Source organism: Tetrao urogallus (genome assembly GCF_951394365.1).
Source record: "Tetrao urogallus genome assembly, chromosome: 2".
NCBI lineage: Eukaryota > Metazoa > Chordata > Aves > Galliformes > Phasianidae > Tetrao > Tetrao urogallus.
The window spans coordinates 57,337,448-57,356,725 of record NC_136814.1 but is presented as its reverse complement, the minus strand read 5'-3'; the positions used below and the strand labels follow the sequence as shown (position 1 = coordinate 57,356,725).

The 19,278-nt window shown below is 35.9% G+C and overlaps 1 protein-coding gene across 1 annotated transcript in view; it reads left to right on the top strand.

The window, feature by feature from the left end:
- LAMA2 (laminin subunit alpha 2) overlaps positions 1 to 19,278 on the top strand; it is a gene marked incomplete at both ends in the record, with an annotated part of 330,653 nt that overhangs the window by 216,455 nt on the left and 94,920 nt on the right. The window contains 9 exons of the mRNA XM_079532443.1: positions 156 to 392; positions 4,028 to 4,171; positions 5,866 to 6,045; positions 6,795 to 6,983; positions 7,077 to 7,312; positions 11,806 to 11,923; positions 14,457 to 14,591; positions 15,272 to 15,396; positions 18,363 to 18,449. Of these exons, the coding sequence (XP_079388569.1) occupies positions 156 to 392; positions 4,028 to 4,171; positions 5,866 to 6,045; positions 6,795 to 6,983; positions 7,077 to 7,312; positions 11,806 to 11,923; positions 14,457 to 14,591; positions 15,272 to 15,396; positions 18,363 to 18,449 (1,451 nt within the window). The remainder of the gene's footprint in view (positions 1 to 155; positions 393 to 4,027; positions 4,172 to 5,865; positions 6,046 to 6,794; positions 6,984 to 7,076; positions 7,313 to 11,805; positions 11,924 to 14,456; positions 14,592 to 15,271; positions 15,397 to 18,362; positions 18,450 to 19,278) is intronic.

The following is a 19,278-nucleotide window of genomic DNA, read 5'->3' as shown; positions in this document are numbered from 1 at the left end:
CTATTTTAATAATTCAGATGTTGTCTTTGGACACAGGAAGTGTAAGAATTCTATCAGTACTTGAAAGATGTGTGACGTTTTTGTTCTGGTGGGTTTGTTTGTTTGTTTTTTCACATGCGCAACTGCAGTTTTCTTCTTGTTTTTCTTCTTTTCAGCCCTGTGACTGTAGCCTCATTGGAGCCTTAAGTTCTCAGTGTGACTTAAATACAGGCTGCTGCTTCTGTCGCCCTGAATTCTCTGGGGATAAATGCACTGAGTGCAGGTTGGGTTACTGGAATTATCCACAATGCATTGTTTGTCAGTGTGTCCTGTCTGGCACTGATCCACGGAGCTGTGATACAGATTTGGGCACATGCTCATGTGTTAATCATACTGGCCAATGCAGCTGCAAGGTAGGGCAATGAAGACCATAAGCTGATCTCATACCTGCTGTGAAATTTACTCCAAAATTCTTTGACATTTATACTTGTCTACTTCTACAGTGTGTGCAAACAAATCTAGTTGTCTGTCATAGTACATTTGCTATTTGTTGTGAGGGGAGTCTAACATAAAGATTTTACTACTCATCTATTGCTTTTTCACATGCTAACACTCGTTATCCTTAGGCTCTCCTCTCCCTTTGTATTTCTTCCTGGTCTTGCAGAACAAAATGTCTCTAATTTAAACGTTCAATACACTTGTTCAAACATCTCACAAATTAAAAAAAAAAATATCAGTAATAGCAATATGCTACAGTGCTGGCTCATTTTAGTGAGTTTACTAAGTGAGAATCACCAACAGGTAAAATGAGTAGAATTCACTGCAGCAATATCTATTTTTTTCTGAGTAGATTGTGTACAATGTAAGACTACTAAAAAACTAACTTCGTGACTTCAGTAAGACTTTTAGTATCATCACCCACAGCCTTCTTGTTTGAAATTGTTCTGAGGAGAATTGCACACGTAGGTACATTGAAAATTGGCTGGATTTCTGGACCTAAGAAAAATTTTACATACAGTTGGTAGCCAGCAAGTAGAATACACCAGGGCTCATGTCTCAATAGTAGAAATACAGTCTGTGTGCTGCTTGAAAACTGAAGATACAAAGTCATGAATTCCAGCAAGGACACGGGAGATGGTAAGAACATGAAGGGGGAGCAACCCCAAGAGTTAGTACAATCTGGGAGGTAAAATGCTGAATAGGTATCTACTGAAAAGCACATATAGCTTATGGGAGATGACAAATCAAATATAAGCCAACTTTTCACTTTCATTGTGAGTCAGAAAATCCTCTTGGTTTGAGATGAGATTGGCCAGCAGATCAAGGGAAGTCTCATCCTAATAAGGTGTTGCACTTGGGCTGCAGCAATCTGAGATATGTATAGAGTGGGGGAAGAACTCCTTGAAAGCAACCCTGCAGAGAATGACTTGGAGGTCCTGATGGATGAGAAACTGGACACGAGCAAGCAGTGTGCGCTTGTACCTTGGAAAGCTAACTGTGTTCTGGGCTGCATTAAAAAAGGGGTGGCCAGCAGAAAGAGGAAAGTGATTGTCCCCCTCTACTCAGCTCTTGTGAGGCCCCATCTGTAGTACTGCGTCCAGGCCTGGGGTCCCCAGCAGAAGAAACACACAGAAGAGCTCTTGGAACAAGTCCAAAGGAGGGCCGCTAAGATGATCAGATGGCTCTCTGTGAAGAAAGGTTGAGGGAACTGGGCTTTTTTAGCTTGGAAAAGAGAAGTCTCTGGGGAGACCTCCTTGTGGCCTTTCCAGTACTTGAAAGGGGCATATAAATAGGAGGGGGAATGACTGTTTACTTGGGTGGATAGTGATAGGACAAGGGAGAATGGTTTTGAACTGAGACAAGAGAGATTTAGGTTAGATGTTAGGAAGATGTTTTTCACTCGGAGGGTGTTGAAGCACTGGAACAGGTTGCCCAGAGAGGTTGTGGATACCCCATCCCTGAAGGCATTCAAAGCCAAGATGGACGAGGCTCTGGACAGTTTGTTCTAGTGGTTGCCCACGAGAGGGGGGTTGGAACTAGATGATCACTATGGTCCTTTTCAACCCAGGCTATTCTATGATTCTATGATCCTTCCTCTTCTACTCTGAGTACTTGGAAATGGCAGTTTTAAATTTTGATTTAAAAATAAAGAAGAATAAGAGAAGGGCTAAAAAAAAGAGACTTAAGGCAGATGGTCTATAAGTATACACTGAGGGAGAAGGAACTGGACTCTTCTACTCTGAAGAGGGAAGAAAAGCTGATGGAAAATGTAATAGCAACCCACAGCCACTTCAAAGAGTAATCGCAAATATGGTGGAATCAAGTCCTTTTTGATATTAGCAAAAGGTGTTATAGAATCAACTGATACATATGGCAACTTGGGAATTTTGGACTGGACATTAGGGAAAAAAATCATTAGGACAGTCATCAAACAGATTATCCAGAAAAGTTGTGAAATCCTCATTCTTTGACATTTGTATGTACTGACTAGCTGCTAACATGATCTAGTATTGATCTTCATGGAAGAGGTTTCTGAAAATGGCCTTAAGAGATTGCTTATGCAGTTGTGATTCAGGGACTGTCCTGACACAAAGAGTAAGCAAAATTCATGGGTAAGTTCAAAAGGTATTATTTCATTAATTAGACAACATTCACTTCATTCTGAGTTAAAGCATAGATTCAACAGAGAAACTATAAAATCAATTAGAGGAATGTACCTCTGGAGACTATTAAGGTCATCTCCTTCTTTAAAGGAGACTGCTGAGGTAATATTTCCAAGGATGAAGATTCCATAATCAGTGTGAGAACTCCTTGGCCACGGTACTGTTTTTTGGTACATTTGAATAGAACATGTCCTATTCTGTTTTCTAAATACTGATTCATTGGATGGTAGGACCATAAGGCAACTGAAGTGAAATGTTGACAAGCATTTTTTGAGGAAAAAGCTGTTTCTTGGACTGATGAGCAGTACTATGTGTCCTATGTCATCCACAGAAATGGAAAAACAGAAGTTCTTCATTTTTTTTCAGACTTTCTTCAGTGCTTCAGCTCCACTAACCATCTTGGTGTCCCTTTTCTGGATTAGGTCCAGTTTAGTTTAAATCTATGTTTGGTTAACTTTTAACTTTGACTAACTTTTTTGAAAGACTTACGTATTGGAGGAGGAAGGTCTTTTACAGGGATAATCATTGCCATTGAAACCTGCTGTTATAGCAGGAGAAAATGGACTTGCAAAAGCTCAGAATCTTCTTTATTGGCCCCCACTTAAAGCATTAAAATTTAAGATAAATACAATATATATAATAAGCACGTTTGCTCATAGTTGCACGTGGAAATGAGGTTGAAATGGTAAATCCCCAGGGAAAGTGTTGGTTTCCATTATAAGGTTTGGAAAGTTGATTTTCTTTTTTAGATTGACTTCTTGGTATTAATGTGAGGAAAAGGAGAAGAAAAAAAGAGAGAGACACCACTGCTTTCATATTGGCGATTTTTTTTCAGTACCTTGGTCTCTGTATAAAATGGCTTTAAAAGGCTGTGAATAAATTAATGTTTATCTAGCCTATCTAGGTTTGCTTTTTATTTGGACTAATTGAAAAATGGAAATAAAAGCAATGACATTATAACAGCAAAACATTTCAGCCTTGCTAATACAGTTCAGTGATGTGGAAAACAATCAGATGAAGAGGGGAAAGCTTTTCTCCACAATATTTCCATTAAAGTATGTTTCTCAGCAAGAATATTTAGTACTGTAGCTTAAATGTTCTAACTAGTCAAAACTAATTCCTTTTAAACAAAAGCTTGGATTAATCCAGGCAGTTTCATAAGGACATATTGTTTTCTTATCAGTCATTTATTTAGCCTGCTGTATCCAAAGTACCATTTGATCTTTCTGTGTATGCAATTATCAGTAAGGAGCCAGTGGATGTTAAAAGTTACGTAGTGGTAACTCCTTCAACTTGTACCATTATTAATATTGTTCCATTTTCTTTTTCTTATTATTGCCTGTTAATTAAAGCTTGCATTATTTTTAATGTTCTCTCTATTCTAGGCCAATGTGGAAGGTGTCCACTGTGACAGGTGCAAGTCTGGCACGTTTAGCCTCTCTGCCAGAAACCCACTTGGCTGCAGCAGCTGCTATTGCTTTGGCTTGACTACACAGTGCAGTGAGGCAAAGGGGCTTATCCGCATGTGGGTGAGTAGGGAACTGCTGAGCCATGTAATGAAATAATGTTGTTTCCTGCTGGCATATTTTAATCAAGCACTGAGAATTAGCTAGAAAATAGCCAAACATTTAAGCAGTCATTTTCCTCTATATAATTTGAGAGAAGAGTAGTATCTTCCATTAGAATACCAGGGTCAAAGCATTAAAAGTAAGTAGCTAAGAAAACTAGTGATATGTTAGCAGATACCAAGTCAATGTAAAGCCGTTAAAACCTGAGAGCAGACAAGTCAGTCGTGTATGGGGAAATGATGCATTTCAGTGCATTGTAACATAATCCCTGATATGTGATACACAGTTTATCCACATGTATTCAAGGGTCATAGATACTTGTCCAGGATAGATTTGCTATGGTCCAATCTTTTTATTTCCATTAATTTTCTAAAATTGTTATTTTTAAAAGTGCTTAGTGAAGATGCTGCCATGTTTAGATCTGGGAATGGAAATCCCTTAGAGAAAAAAAAAAGAGCTCTCCACCTTCATGTGTAAAAGGATCTTGAGACCTATGTTAGACTGTCAAGTAAGACAGACTGAATGTCTCCAATTGATACAATGAGTGCAAAACACACACTGAGATCACTACCGTCCATCACATCACATGTGGCAGCAAAAAGAAACAGCACTGTTTAAACCTCCTGATGATCTGGTTTGTCTCAGTTAATTTCCTCTCATATTTATACTCACATCTAAGCAAGTGTGTGTACACAGCTCATCTGGTTTTTGGCTCTGTGATGTAATACAGAATTGGAACTGATTCAGAGTTTTGATTGACACTGAATTCTTCCAGCGAAGAATCTTGTCCTATATGACAATAAGACTTTTCAGAAATTCAAATGTGTTGACCCCTTTCTTGATGTCTCAAATACAGTTATGTCAGGAAAACAGGAAATCTCACACAGGGTTAGCAATTGCCAGGAGTGTTTCTTGTCCAGTTAGTCCACGCTGTAAATGGAAATAATGAAATACGGTAAATACAGCACAGAGCTTGGGTGAATTTCTCACAACCTGATTCCAAACCCTTGAACATCCTGTTGATGGACTGACTGTTAGGAATAAGATTTTACATTAGTTTTCTTTTCTTTCCTCACTCTTTAGGAGGCAGCAATTTTGATATTGGTCCTTTTTGTGTTCACACATTTCCTGTGATACTTCTGTCTGAATAGAATTACTAAGACACATGTTAGAGTTTTTGATCAAAATTACCCATAACACTGCATGGAGGTACAAAGGGTCAGATGTTGTGTTCCACAGTCAAGTGTTCATGAGAAGTATGCTGCATTGTAATTCATTTTTCTCGTACTTAGAACAGAGGAAGCCCAAGACTAGAATAGTACTATGAAAATAATATAATCATATTAATGTAATTAATGGGATCTCACTTAAGAAACTCTTTCAGTCAGTGCTAATACATTCTTTTTAGAACAAGGGCAGAGTGCTAAATGCTTGAAAAAGACATCTTTATTACCAGTATTTCTCCATACCTGTTTTTTGACAAGTAGTTAGTGATGAGAAATGAAAAACAACTGCATATGTGTATGAATGCATTTATGTGTATGTATGTATATGTGTATGTATGTGTTTTAAAGTGTTAAAAATTAAAGACAAACACTTATTTCCTTAGTGGTGAGAAGTAGATTTGATTTTCTTATTATTTTGAATTTGCATAGGTGACCTTGAGGCCAGAGCAAATGGTTCTACCACTGGTGGATGAAAACCTTCACCAAAGCACTCTTTCAGGGATTGCATTCCAGCCTCCTGAAATAGTAGCAAATATAGAGCAGGTGATGCAGATTCTTCGTTCAGAACCTGTTTACTGGAGGCTTCCAGAGCAGTTTGAAGGACGAAAGGTAAACATTACAATCCACTGAATATGTATGTGGCTTTTTTTTTTTTTTATTTTTTATATTTGTATTTTACAATACATTTGTTTCTCATCTTCTGGGCATGTCATTACACTGTGGAAAGAACTTGTCTCCAGTATCATGGAAATCTATTAGTCTGTAACACCAACATTATTTTATAATAGACAGTTACTGTCAGTAACATGTATGAGTTTTCTACTGGACAAATTTTCTCATAAAAACCTTACTTAAGTAAAGTAAGCTTCATTAACTAATATATTTCTTGCAACTTTTTGTTTTTCTCCATTTTGCCACTTCTCCAAAATGCCATGTGTTTTTAAGTTATGCAGGAGAAAATGAATGAAATAAACCTCCTATTGGAGGCTTATTATTATGCACCATGGTACTGATATTTATTTTACATTTTTGGTACTCTTTGGTTGAAGAGAGTTTACATGTGCCTTTCTCTAGACATAAATAACTGGGAATGCAAAGACAAATAAAATGAAAGAACTAACACTTTTTTTTTTGTTGTTTTTAATAGCACTGTAGAATAACAAATTACTGATCGGTACTTTCAAGCGCAGCCCCTATCCCCAGATGATTCTGCAAGCATGTAGTGCTATTTTGTATCACACATGCATTAATCAGGTTGCGTACAGGTGCTGAATGTATCTAGCTCCTACATATGCCCTGAGAATTATTTTTAGCCGAAAATGAGATTTATTTTTGTACTTTGTGTTTTGCTTTGTTAGCTGACTGCCTATGGAGGGAAACTAAAATATGCAATCTACTTTGAAGCACGAGAAGAAACAGGTTTTACTACTTACTACCCCCAAGTGATCATCAGAGGTGGCCCTCCCACTCATACAAGAATTATTGTCCGGCACATGGCTGCCCCTCTGATTGGACAGCTAACAAGGCATGAGATAGAGCTGACAGAGGTAATGTTCCCATCTGCTCTTTCACCTTATCATAAGCACTGGGTACTTTTTAATACTCCTAATAATCTGGATTTTTTTCTTACTGTTTTTCAGCACGAATGGGAATATTATGGTGATGGCCAAAGAGTGAGAAACATTGTACCCTGGGAATATCAGGATGACCCAACAGTAAACAAGACCATATCTCAGGCAGATTTCACATGGAAACATTATGCAGATGACTCAAGGCCAAGTAGAGTTGTATCCCGGGAAGACTTCCTGAATGTGCTGTATGATGTGCATTATATTCTTATTAAGGCTACTCATGGCAACATCATGAGGCAAAGCAGGTAACTGCTTCATACAGTGGTCTGAAATAGTGTCAGAGATAAAGCGATAGAACTTCCTAACAGAATTTTTATTCAAATCATAAGCAGCTACTGAGAAGAGCGGAAGGATTTAGTATTCAGCATAACAAAAGACTGAGGGAAATGAAATTCTATTTGGTAGAAAATTTAAATTATCATAAGTAAACAAAATCTGTATTTTCTGGACCCTTTAATGGAAAACACATGTAAGTATACACATCCTGAAACAATCCAAAAGTATTTTTGAATAAATATCTTCTTTTTGGAAATATGCTGTTGCAATTAAACATAAATGAAAGAATTTTCTCTTGCAAGTTGAAACTAACTTAAATAGTAAAAGAGGAACAGTGTGTTCCTTTAACAAAATGGAACTTATTCCATTATATTATATTCAATATTTTCTTTTTTACTTATTCATTAATAAATGTGATGATTAAAGAGAATGCCTACTAAATTTGAAGTGGGCAAGAAATTAGAAAGCAGTATAAATATATTGGACGGCAAAATAATAGGCACTGTACCAAAATCAGGCTGCAATCTAAAGGTCAAGCATAAGATTTTAAGCTTTGAAAGAAGTAGCCAGTTAAACAAAATAGATAAACAAGGAACAACTTCTTAGTTACTATTGTTCGAAAAGAGATCTGTTGTTTACAACATACTGCCAGATGAATGTGATTCAGTAATGGTATTGTCTAGAAATGTAAATATTTTACCTGAAATATAAGCAGGAACATTCTGTGAAGTACAAAGAATTAATCTTTTAATTAAAACTAACACCAGTAAAGTCAAAGCATCCAGTTTGGGATGCTCTGATTCAAGAAATAATGATCTAAAGCATTCTGAGAAGAGTGAACAACATCAGAGATCACAAAACGTGGTCTGTGATGGAAGATGTAAAGAACCAAACTTGTGCAGAAGTTAGACATTTTCTTAAGATGCATAAAATGTTGCCACAAAAAAGAAAGAAAAGAATTAATTCTCTGTTTTCAAGGTGTTCACATTTAAAAAAGAAATGAGCTTCATCTTCATAATGAAAGATTTGCATTGGACATATGAAAAAATTTCCTGGGAGTAAAGAAGTTCTTGAATAGATTGCATAGACTATTCTTGAATTTTTTGATGAGGAAATTGTTATATAAGCAAAAAATGTAATAGCAAGGAAGCAGAGATAATTGGAGATAAACCCCAGAGATCTCCAGAAGTCCTTACTATGATAGAAGTCATAGAAGTGATAGGCTAAAATTATTTCTAGATTGTTAGGTTACAAATTTGTCTGTAAGAACATTGCTTTTGGAGCTTATGAGAGTGAATAGTAGGAACAGGTATAATGCATCTTTGCAGTACTAAGAGGAAACATAGAAATTGAATTTGAGTCTGACTTGCACTAGGCAGATGCTAAGTATTAATAACAGATGCCATAAAAGTTTTACACTGAGATTTCATTTATTTTTGGCATAATCTGTTTAGTGTGTTGTATTACAAGTATAAGGAATACCTATGGAAAAGAGGTATGTAACTCCAATATAACATGGAAAAATTTGAGGAGTATTCTCCATGTATTGTATCTGCTTTAGCTCACCCTTCCCTGCAGGAACTGCAGATTCTAGGTCAGCTGAGGAAGAAAAATCTGAATGCTATCTGAGTTCAAGGATTACAATAAAAGTTATTCAAATGGACTTCCAGCATAATGATTTTGTTCTGAGATTCATGAGATCATCATACCTGAGCTACACTTGCATTGTAGTATACCATTATTTCATCAGGGTTACCTAGTTAATGAGGCATGTAACAGAACAGAGAATGACTTCTGTTTCAGGGCAGGTTTGCAGAGTGGCACTTACCAAACCAAAATTGATTTTTATAGCATCACATTCCACAGTGTAACATTTTATATGATAGCAGGACTTAGTGAATAGTTCAGTTGTTTTCTCTGACAACTCTCCATCTGAAGTCAAAACCTGTAACAGAATATCAGTCTGGATTTTGTAGGTGGTTATATTGCAACAGATTTTTATGATCTACATATATTTATGTAAGTAACGCTCATCCCATGACATCTGAGTCTTTAAGCAGAAAATAATCATCAGGAGTATATGATAATTTTTTTCAAGACAGTACCTTGACTGATTTTTAAGGTAGTTTTGCTTAAGATCACAAAGTACATTCCTCAGAATGTTCATAGAAACTAGTGGGATATTAACTTGAGTAAGAATTGAAAGCTTATATTAAAAGCAGGCTGTGAGACCTTCTAGAGGACAGTATTTAGGTATGTACTCTACTTTAAACAAATGTTTAAATAGTGTCTTATACTTTCTAAATAAGGTTCTAAACTGGTAAAACTTCTCTTTCTGACTGTGCATAATAGAAAAGTATAAGGTAAAGAAAATGAGGATGGGATTGAGAACATACCATATGTGATGTTCTTTTATTTCAGTTTCAGATTAAAAAGATGTATATAAATGATAAGCTGTAGGAAAAGCATTTAAAATTCAAATTAGTATCAGAAGCTGAGAAAAGAAAAATAGCTTAGTCCCAGTATTGGCAATGTATTAGTTATATTGCATAGCAGCAATGCTAATGTTTCAGGCTTGGTTGGGTTTTTTTGTTTGTTTGTTTGTTTGTTTTACTTTTGCTTCAGAGCTGCAGTGTTACTAGTGATTTAGAGATTTCTGCTCAGAATATAAAGCCACAATTTTTCTCCCGTAGTGTTCATTTTGTTGTCCTCATTTTCACATCCAGTACTGTACGTTGAAACATTTCTTTCATTAGATTTTGCTTTTCAGGCAACCAGGCTGTGATAATAAATTAGTTTCAATTGGAAATACACTTTCAATTTGACTGTTTTGAATTATTTCAATATCCCCAACACTGATCAGGTAGCAGCTAGTCTGCTTCCTATTAGCCATGTTCCAAGAGCCAGCCAAGCCTGACAGTCCTTAAGAAACATTTTCACAGAAACAACATGTAACTTTGTGAGCATATTATTATGTAAACTCAACTTTCTGACCAAAAATAGTTTTTTACAGCACACCGACCATTGCCTCAGCCTTGAAGATGATGGGGAGGCAGATTTCATTTAGTTTTTTCCGTTTAATGTACAGAGATCTCAGTGCAAGTTTGTATTGACACATCAGATCATAGAATCACAAGGTTGGAAATGACCTATGAGATCATCTAGTCCAACCATCTCATCACCATTGCCACCACAAGCACTAAACCATATCACACAGCACATCTTCCAGATGCCTCTTGAACACTGCCAGGGACAGCGACTCCACCATCTCTCTGGGCAGCCATTCCAGTGCCTGACCATTCTCTGAGAGAAATAGTTCTTCCTTATGTCTAAATGCTTTCGCCCTCTTCTGTCTTCTTTTTTGATCTGGCTTCATTTATTTGTTCTTTCAATTTCTTTGCTCTACTGAACTCATTTCTTCAAGTAGTAAGAAGAGAGCCCAGGGTTAAAGTTTCTAGATGATTTGGAGATTTTGCATTCACACAAGATATTAAAAGGTACATCTCTATTCAACTAAGTTCAGTCTCAAAAGTCTTGTTTATTTCAACAGTGAGCTTTTACTTTTCCCATAGTCATGTTGGCAGTGGTTCCTATGGACCAAAGTGCCAGTACAACTCAGGAATCAGTGTTTGGGAGTAAATGAGTAGACTATGAATGTGAACAAGAGATGAGCATTTCTTTGACTTTCTCTGCATTAAACCTATGCGCAGGCACATATATAGGCAGTAGCAGCACTATCTATGTTTATTCAGCTAATTATTCACAAGCTTTTTGACATTTTCTCTTATGTGGACATTATGTTGGAGTCCCTAAAACTTAATACCATTCTGCCCTTCTTATTTATCAAAGATTTTCAGTAGTGGAGAGGTCAGAGTTGTCGGGAGGCAAGGATATTATTAACACAAACAAGTGTTTCAAAAGTTACTACTGTGAAACATACCCTTTTTGATAATACTGGATGGTTCTGTAGTAGGATTTTTTGTTTGTTTGCTTTAAATTGTTTGCTAGATTTCAATTATCTAGATGATCCTACAGATTAAAAAAAAAAAAAGCAAATGTAACCTGTGCTTTAAAGTCTGTTTAGCAGCTTGTTAGGCTGCTTTATTTGCTGGATATATATTTTATTTTATTTTAATAGTTGCCTCATTAAAAGCTCATTTAGTGAACAATTTTATTGCTGTACCTGTCATGAATTGGAACTGCATTTAATGTGTGTCTTCGATTTCTTAATGAGTCCCTCTGAATGAAAAATCAGATTTGAGCTATTGTTAATAGTTTTACTAAAAAGAGATGAAGGGAAAAAAAAGCATTAGGAATAGCAAAACTGTGCTCTTTTATCTCCTATAAGCCAGAAAGCCTACAGAAAGCCAAGTAAGGTAATATTCCACCATACAAGATGAACTGGTTTTGAGTTAGTGTTTCACTACTCTTATTGAAGATGGTTGCTCCCTTTTTCTTTCAGGATTTCTGAGATCTCAATGGAAGTTGCTGAAGGTGGCATTGTTTCTGGAATGACTCCTCAGGCTAACTTGATTGAGCAATGTGACTGCCCACTGGGTTACTCTGGTTTGTCTTGTGAGGTACATTAATAATTTTACTTTCAGTAGAAGTATTTCTGCCCTCTATGTTCCAATTCTTAGTAAGGTGTGACTAGCAATTATTGTGTGGATTCAGTTAACTGAGATAGATGTTCTCAATATCTATCTTACAAGGAATTTTAGCCCTTTTTTTTTCCTATTAAGTAAATACGAGTCACAGTGTGTGAACGGGGCTGACCAAGTTGTTTTGGGCAAATGAGAGCTTAATACTATTGTATTTATGTACAACACATTGTACTATGTTGTTGTGTTTTAGTGAGGCCATTATATGCAATACATCTATAATACCATGTCTGTGTAAAGACGGAACTATAGGCATCATTTTATCAAGGCCATGATTCATACCATCTGTGGAGAAGCACAAAACGCAAGAAGTCTCTATGTCCATACACCTGAATGCATGTAAATGCACACGCACAAGAAATTCAACTAAATTTGCTCTAAAGTACAATTGAAGTGACTTGTTCTTTTGTTGTTGGTTTTGCTGTTGGGTTTTGGTTGTCTGGGGTTTTTTTTTTTTCAAACTACTAAAATAGACTACATTTTCCCAGGAAAACATATGATAATGTAATTAGAACTTTATTTCATTTCACACCAGGGGCTAGAATAAATATATCAGTTGCAACCTTCATACTTTGTGCCTAATTGTGCAATCTTCACATGCTCATAACTTAGTTTATTTTTAGTGTTCTTGGTAAAGCTTATGGTATGTTTTTGAAAGATTTATTTAATTTCAACATGGAAAAAGCATTTGATAATGAGGCATTTTTTAAGCAAATGCTGAAAGAGTGCATGTATCTATTTCATGGTTTATCCTGCAATTCCATTGTGAGGACTAAGTGCAGAATGTTTTTTACTAGAAAGTGAAAAAAAATAGAAATTTCCTATATTGTTTTTCTCTTAATTCAGAAGCAGGCTGAAAAAACAGTGGTAAGAGTTTTCCTTGTGGCTACTTCTAAAAAACTTCCAAGCTAACGATGAAAAATATAGTCAACTACTTCATGTTTTGTAAATGTTCCATTTCATCTCAGAGATGCTTGCATCAAAATAGATGACAAGAATGTCTGCTGCCTATCAGAAGAAAAAATACAGCTAGAGGTTAGACTTTATTTTGAGAATGTACCATATATTTTTACCCCAATCCTAAAGTCACTGAACTTGTAAACCTGTGCTACGTAATATTTTATATTTGGACAAGGACTTCTTTGGGGATGAACAGAGAAAAAAAAAAATAGTAAATTATAGTAGGAAACAAAATTACTTTCATATGAGATTATTTATCTAAATTGGAATTCCTTGCAAACCATGAAAAAGCAGATAGACTCTTTCTATGCTTCAGGGATCTTAATGTAGTCTAAGTCAAAATAAAGGAGAAAAGCAGAAGTGAGTTAACTTGCTTTCCATGTGATCAAAAGAAAATAATTGTGTTTATGCTTTTTTCATGACTTACTCCTGGATGTTTTGGCAATGATTATAAAACTGTCAGAGTGGAATTGTATGAATACAACAGAGTATGTCAGGCAGGACTTGACTGGAGAATCCAGATTTTGATAATAAAACATTACTTACTCCAAATTCTCTTTCCTTTATTTTGTATCCACTGTATTGCTGTATGGGAAGGTTCCAAAAGCACAAATTGAGGTCAATGGTAGGAAACAACCACATTGGTCTATCCTAGAGGGTACTGGGGGTTTATACATGGGATGAGTGACTTACCCTAATAGCCTAAAATATCAAAATGGACTTGTTTCTAATTTTATGCTTTCTGGGAGTTATGTAGACACTTTAATACGTTTGCATAATAAGCCTGAAATAAAGATCAAGTGCTGGATTTTGTGTGTGTCAGCATCACTAACAATATTTGAGTTACTCTTAAAATTTTATTGCCAAACTTGGATAGGAGAGACTCTGACAGATAAATAAGATATGGGGCTAATAGTCTCAAGACGTGGAAAACCTTTAATATTTCAAATTCTCTATTTTTATAGACTTTACCTTATATAGCTATAAATAATGCAGCCATGCAGTCATTTTTGGATTGTCATCTGGTTTTTGCTTGTTATCCTTCAGGCAGTATGTAGGCAGATATTAGCTTGTCAAACCTGAAAAACTCACCAAGGGTGAAGGAAACAGAATCTCATGCTTTCTCTCCACAGTCCATGCAAAAATTTTTTATTAAAAACAAACCTTATTCTTAAGAAATGAAAGGAAGTTTTCTTGATGCACAGTGAGAGCAGTGAGGTGTTTGGCATTTGAATGAAAGGCCTCTCAAGCTGTAATATGAAAAGTCTGGTGCCAGTGGAGTGCTCCAGGGAGTTTTCAGCACTGTTTCCAATTAGGGCTGGCTCTTGTTATCTGCAAAGTGCTGTATATTGTTTGTAACACAGGTGGAAGTCTGTCAGGTTCTTTTCACATCTTGTAAAAACTGGTGATTGGGAAGATAAGCTTGCAATGCTCCCTATACTCCGTTCACTCTGTAATGATATGTTTTCCTGTGCATCATTTTTTATTGCAGTCGTGCTCTCCAGGATTTTACAGGCTTCCAGTCTCACATGGAGGAAGGATAACTAGTCAGTCCCTAGGTGCCTGTGTTGTGTGTCAATGTCATGGGCACAGTGCTACGTGTGACCCTGAAACATCAGTTTGTCAGGTACATTTGTGAACTTAATATAGGTTAATCTTGTGTAAATGAACCAAATTAAAATAGAGGATGATAATTTAATCCAGTTTTACTTAAATTGTTGCCAATTTACTGAATGGAAAAAGTGAACTGTTCATCTTTCAAGTTTTCTTTTTGTCTAATTTAAGATTATGCAGTACTTTCTTGCTTCTGAATTGTTACTTATGTAAAAGCCTGACTGCCTGCAGATTAATAATCTGCAAAATTGCATGTGTCTTGCAATAAACACAATGTTGCTCTTAAATGTAATAACACACATGACCTGATACAGGAAAATTGACTTTTAATCGATCGTTTTCCCTCCTTCAGTGACTAGAACATAAAGGGATGAATGGGTTAAAAGATTCCTTTTGATACATTTGGCCAGCTACAGATCTCCATTCATTCACCTTGTAAGGCCATATGTATCACAGCACACGTTTGATAGATGTTCAAAGCAAGCGGCCCCACTGCGAATTATATCAGGAGTGATATATATTATAACTATAGCAGTTATAATATATATCAATATATCAATCAATATATAAAATAACAGTAAATTATAACTTTGAATCTCAATTCATTTGAATCCCTAAGATTGGGAGCAGAATGTTGTCTGCTTTTTTTGTAATTATCAAATGCTGCTTTCATTCTGGCTCATTTCTCTGCAGAATTGTCAGCACAATACTGCCGGTCAGCACTGTGAGAGATGTGCGCTGGGATTTTATGGCACTGTCCGAGGATCTCCAGAGGACTGCCAGCCTTGTGCTTGTCCCCTATCCATTTCCAGTAACAAGTAAGCATGCAAACGTATGACAAAGAATTACCTTTCCAGTAAGCAATAACTTCATTTAGGGCTCACTGTGTCCTCTTTCAAATGGCTGCAGGAGCACTGCATCACAGAGTCGTACTAAAAGGTTTTGTATCTACTCACTGCTAATTGATCTTCCCTTAAATGTCAGAAATTGCTCCCTTGTTAATTTTTGATTAATAAATTAGTAAGTGGTAGAAAATGCAATATTCAACAGATAATGAATGTGTGTTATAGACGTATTCTCAGCTAGATCAGAATTCAAGTACAATATGGCCACAAAGGAGCTATAAAAAGCCCTATGCTCATATTTTATGTGGGTTATAAATGTATTACAGTGCTTTTCTTGCTCCACTATGGAATTTATTGATTCCTTATTTAATGTTACATGAGTTTTGGATGATTTTTGAAAGATAGAATAATTTAAAAGCAATATAGTTATTGCAGTATAAATTTTATTGGTCGATTTATGCTAATGAGCTTGGCTATGATATTTCTGCATGTGTTCCTAATAGATGATGCTTTAGCTCTTGAGATTTGTTTCCTGCTTTGCTGAAAAGCTCTTAGCATTATTTGGAATCGTATCATAGTTCTGCTCTGCAAAGGTTTGTCTTTAATGATTGTTCCATTGAAAGGTTGCAAGTGTTCTTTAAAATCATTTTTTTCTGTGTTTTGATTGACCTTTAGGATGTTTTGGGAGTATTTCAGTCAGTGTATCTTTGAAATGTTTTGGTTTTTTTTTTCCCTCTGTCTTCATTTTATCATTTTTAAGTGGTTTGAAGTTTTCTTTTTTCTTTTTTTTTTTTTTGAAGCAGGGCATTTCTTTTGCAAACATCCATTGCTAAATACATTGTGATCTTTTCTCCAAAGCAAGTACTTTTTACGAAAAATTTCAAACCTTGTAAAAACCAAAAAGGAAGCAACCAAAAGAATTATAAAAAGGGATTAAGAAAGTTCCCCTCATCTTAGAAAATTAGAGCATAGTCTTGACTATGGGCTTTTCTTTTTTGTTGTTGTTGTTGTCTCTTTTTTCACAAGCATGTTTTCTGTTACAGCTTGGTTATTTGTTTTACTTACTGATGTCAGCAAAAGGCATCCAAGTCACAAAGAGTAAGACTAACTTCTGTGTGTGCCTTGGGTGAATAGGCAAACTACAGAGCTGCCTCAGGATGAGAGAAGGATGGTAAACAAAGTACCTGTTCTTCTTGCAGCCATACTGTCTGCATGAGCCTAGATGTTGTCAGGGTCACGATTGTATAAAAGTGATCTTCTGGCCTTTTTTGTTTAAATGTTGTTGTAGGAGATAAGTGAATAAAACTTATGAGCTTAGTAGAAACATACTATGCTACTATCATAGTCATTCAGTTTTTTAGTGGTTGTCTGAAGAGGACACAGATGTGAGCATGTCCAGAAACAGAGCTCCTTATTTTTGTACTGCTTCGCTAAGATGTCTGTAGGCAGGAGGGTGGGGCTTACTGCTTCTGTAGCTGTAAATCAACAATTTAAATACATGTAGAGTCAATGAACAGAAACAGAAAACATCAGAAAAATATACATCCCACACATGTTAAAAATGGAGATCACCACATATTTGAATGAATATGTCGATCTGTCTGTACATTTCCATGTTTCCACTGTTGATAGATGATTCCTGAAGAGTTGGCATAGATTCCATGCCTAACTAGGTGGGATAAATCTATTCCATAAAGCTATGTTATTAGGCAGAAAACCATAGTATCACGCATAAAATTTGTACTATTTGTGTAGCTCAGTAAAAGCTCTTAAAAATATTAGTGAAGGAAAAAAAAGAATTAAAATAACTAAATGCAAGTATTCCATGGTAGTTGATTAATCATAATCTGCATGAAATGCACATAGCTAATGAGCTGTCTTATTTGTTTATTATGCCGTGGCTGACATGATAATATTTGTGAATGTGTGATGCAATTATTTTTATTTATGAAATTGTACAGAATTCCATTGAAGTTTTAAGTTTTAAATACTGTTTTATAGTTTTGTATAAAGCAAAGAGAATGAACTGTTTATAGGAGTGTGGATCAATTGTAATGGAGCTGAAAATTTGTTGGATAATGAATGTGCGAGTAGTAGATCAATTTGTTTATATTTTTTGCAGGAGTGTAATTTTATTACTCATTCGAGCACTATTGATTTAATGCAGTATAAGCAAGTTATGATAGGATGCTGACTGTACTGTACAAGAAGGAACTCTAGGTTTGCCACTAGCAATCTCTGCTTTTCTGGCTCTACTTCCTCAAATAGTTGAGTGATTTTCACAGTATTTATATTCAGTTTCTTTTCACCTCTCAGCACTGTTTTTCTGTTTTTATAACTGTGTAGGTACTTAATACACAAATGTTAATGCAGCATCCTACTTTACACAATTCCCATGGGTACACACTGATGTCACTAGTTATTCATATATATCATGACTTAATAAAAATAAGTTGCTGTCATCTTTGATTAAAATACGACCATTCCTTAATCATGAAGAAGATAGTTTTTAGATTGTTCAGACTGTAGGCAGCCTTTTGTCTTCCTTATATTCAAACTAGCATTAAATAAGATTGGAAGGACTAGATATCTGATGGCTCAGTTTCTTAATTCCATCTTGCACATCCTTTCCTTAAGTTTGCTTTCTTGATCACTGTGAGTGACAGCACCATTCAGCCTTGCAGTCCTACAACATGGGTATTGCTGACTCACATGCCTCTTTGGATTCCCATCTTTTTGATTCTGCCCTTCCGGCATCTGTCTAAATTTTGCCAGAAGTTTGCAGAATTCTTGAAAAGGAAGAATGTCTCACAGGTAGCACATAAGAAACTGCTGTCATTTGCATTGAAACATAAAGCTTGCCACTGACCCTCCTACAGCACAAGCTATATGATGCAACAAAGCACAAACAGTTACTTTTTAATTTGCTTTTGCTTTAGTTTTAGCCCTTCTTGTGTTGTGGAAGGACCTAGTGATTATCGGTGTACTGCATGCCCACCTGGATATGAAGGCCAGTATTGTGAAAGGTAGGATGAATGAAAAAAGAGGCAAGTAACACATGAGTGAGGGAAAGCAATGTCCTTCAGTGCTACGAGTGTATGTTTATTGATGTTTAAATGCATACTTTCAAATAAGTTATTTGCTTTTTAAATATTGTTCAAACTCAGCTGCAAAAGACCATTCCTACATACTGTGAATTGTGTTACTTATACCATTGATATTGTCTTAGTCTTTGTTTTTTTCCCCTGGACCACAGAAGTACATATGTGTATATATACTACATTTATCTAAAATTACATGCAATGCTTAATAGTGTGACTTAATGTCATCCTTATCCTTTATTCAAGTGATTATATTGTCCCCATGACACTAACTGCAAAAAGCATTTATATGTAAATATATTGATGACAAAACTGCAAACTAGCAATCCAGAAGATAGCTATTGTCTCATCCATAGCAACACTATAGGATTATGATCTCACAGAACTATAGAATCATTAGAATTAGAAAATACCTCTAAGATCATCTAGTCCAACTGTTCACCAACAGCAATATTGCCCACTAACTGTGTCCTCAAGTACTACATCTATCCATTCCTTAAACACCTCGAGAACGGTGACTCCGTCACTTCCCTTAGCAGTCCATTCCTATGCTTATTCACTCTTTCTGGGGATAAATTTTTCCTAATATCCAATTTGAACCTCCTTTGTTGCAATTAGAGGTTGTTCTCTCATTCTGTCGCTAGTTTTGCAAGAGAAGAGGATGACCCGCACTATGTCACAACCTCCTTTCCAGATGGTTGTAGAGAGCCATAAGGTTTCCCCTGAGCCTCCTCTTCTCCAGACTAAACAATCT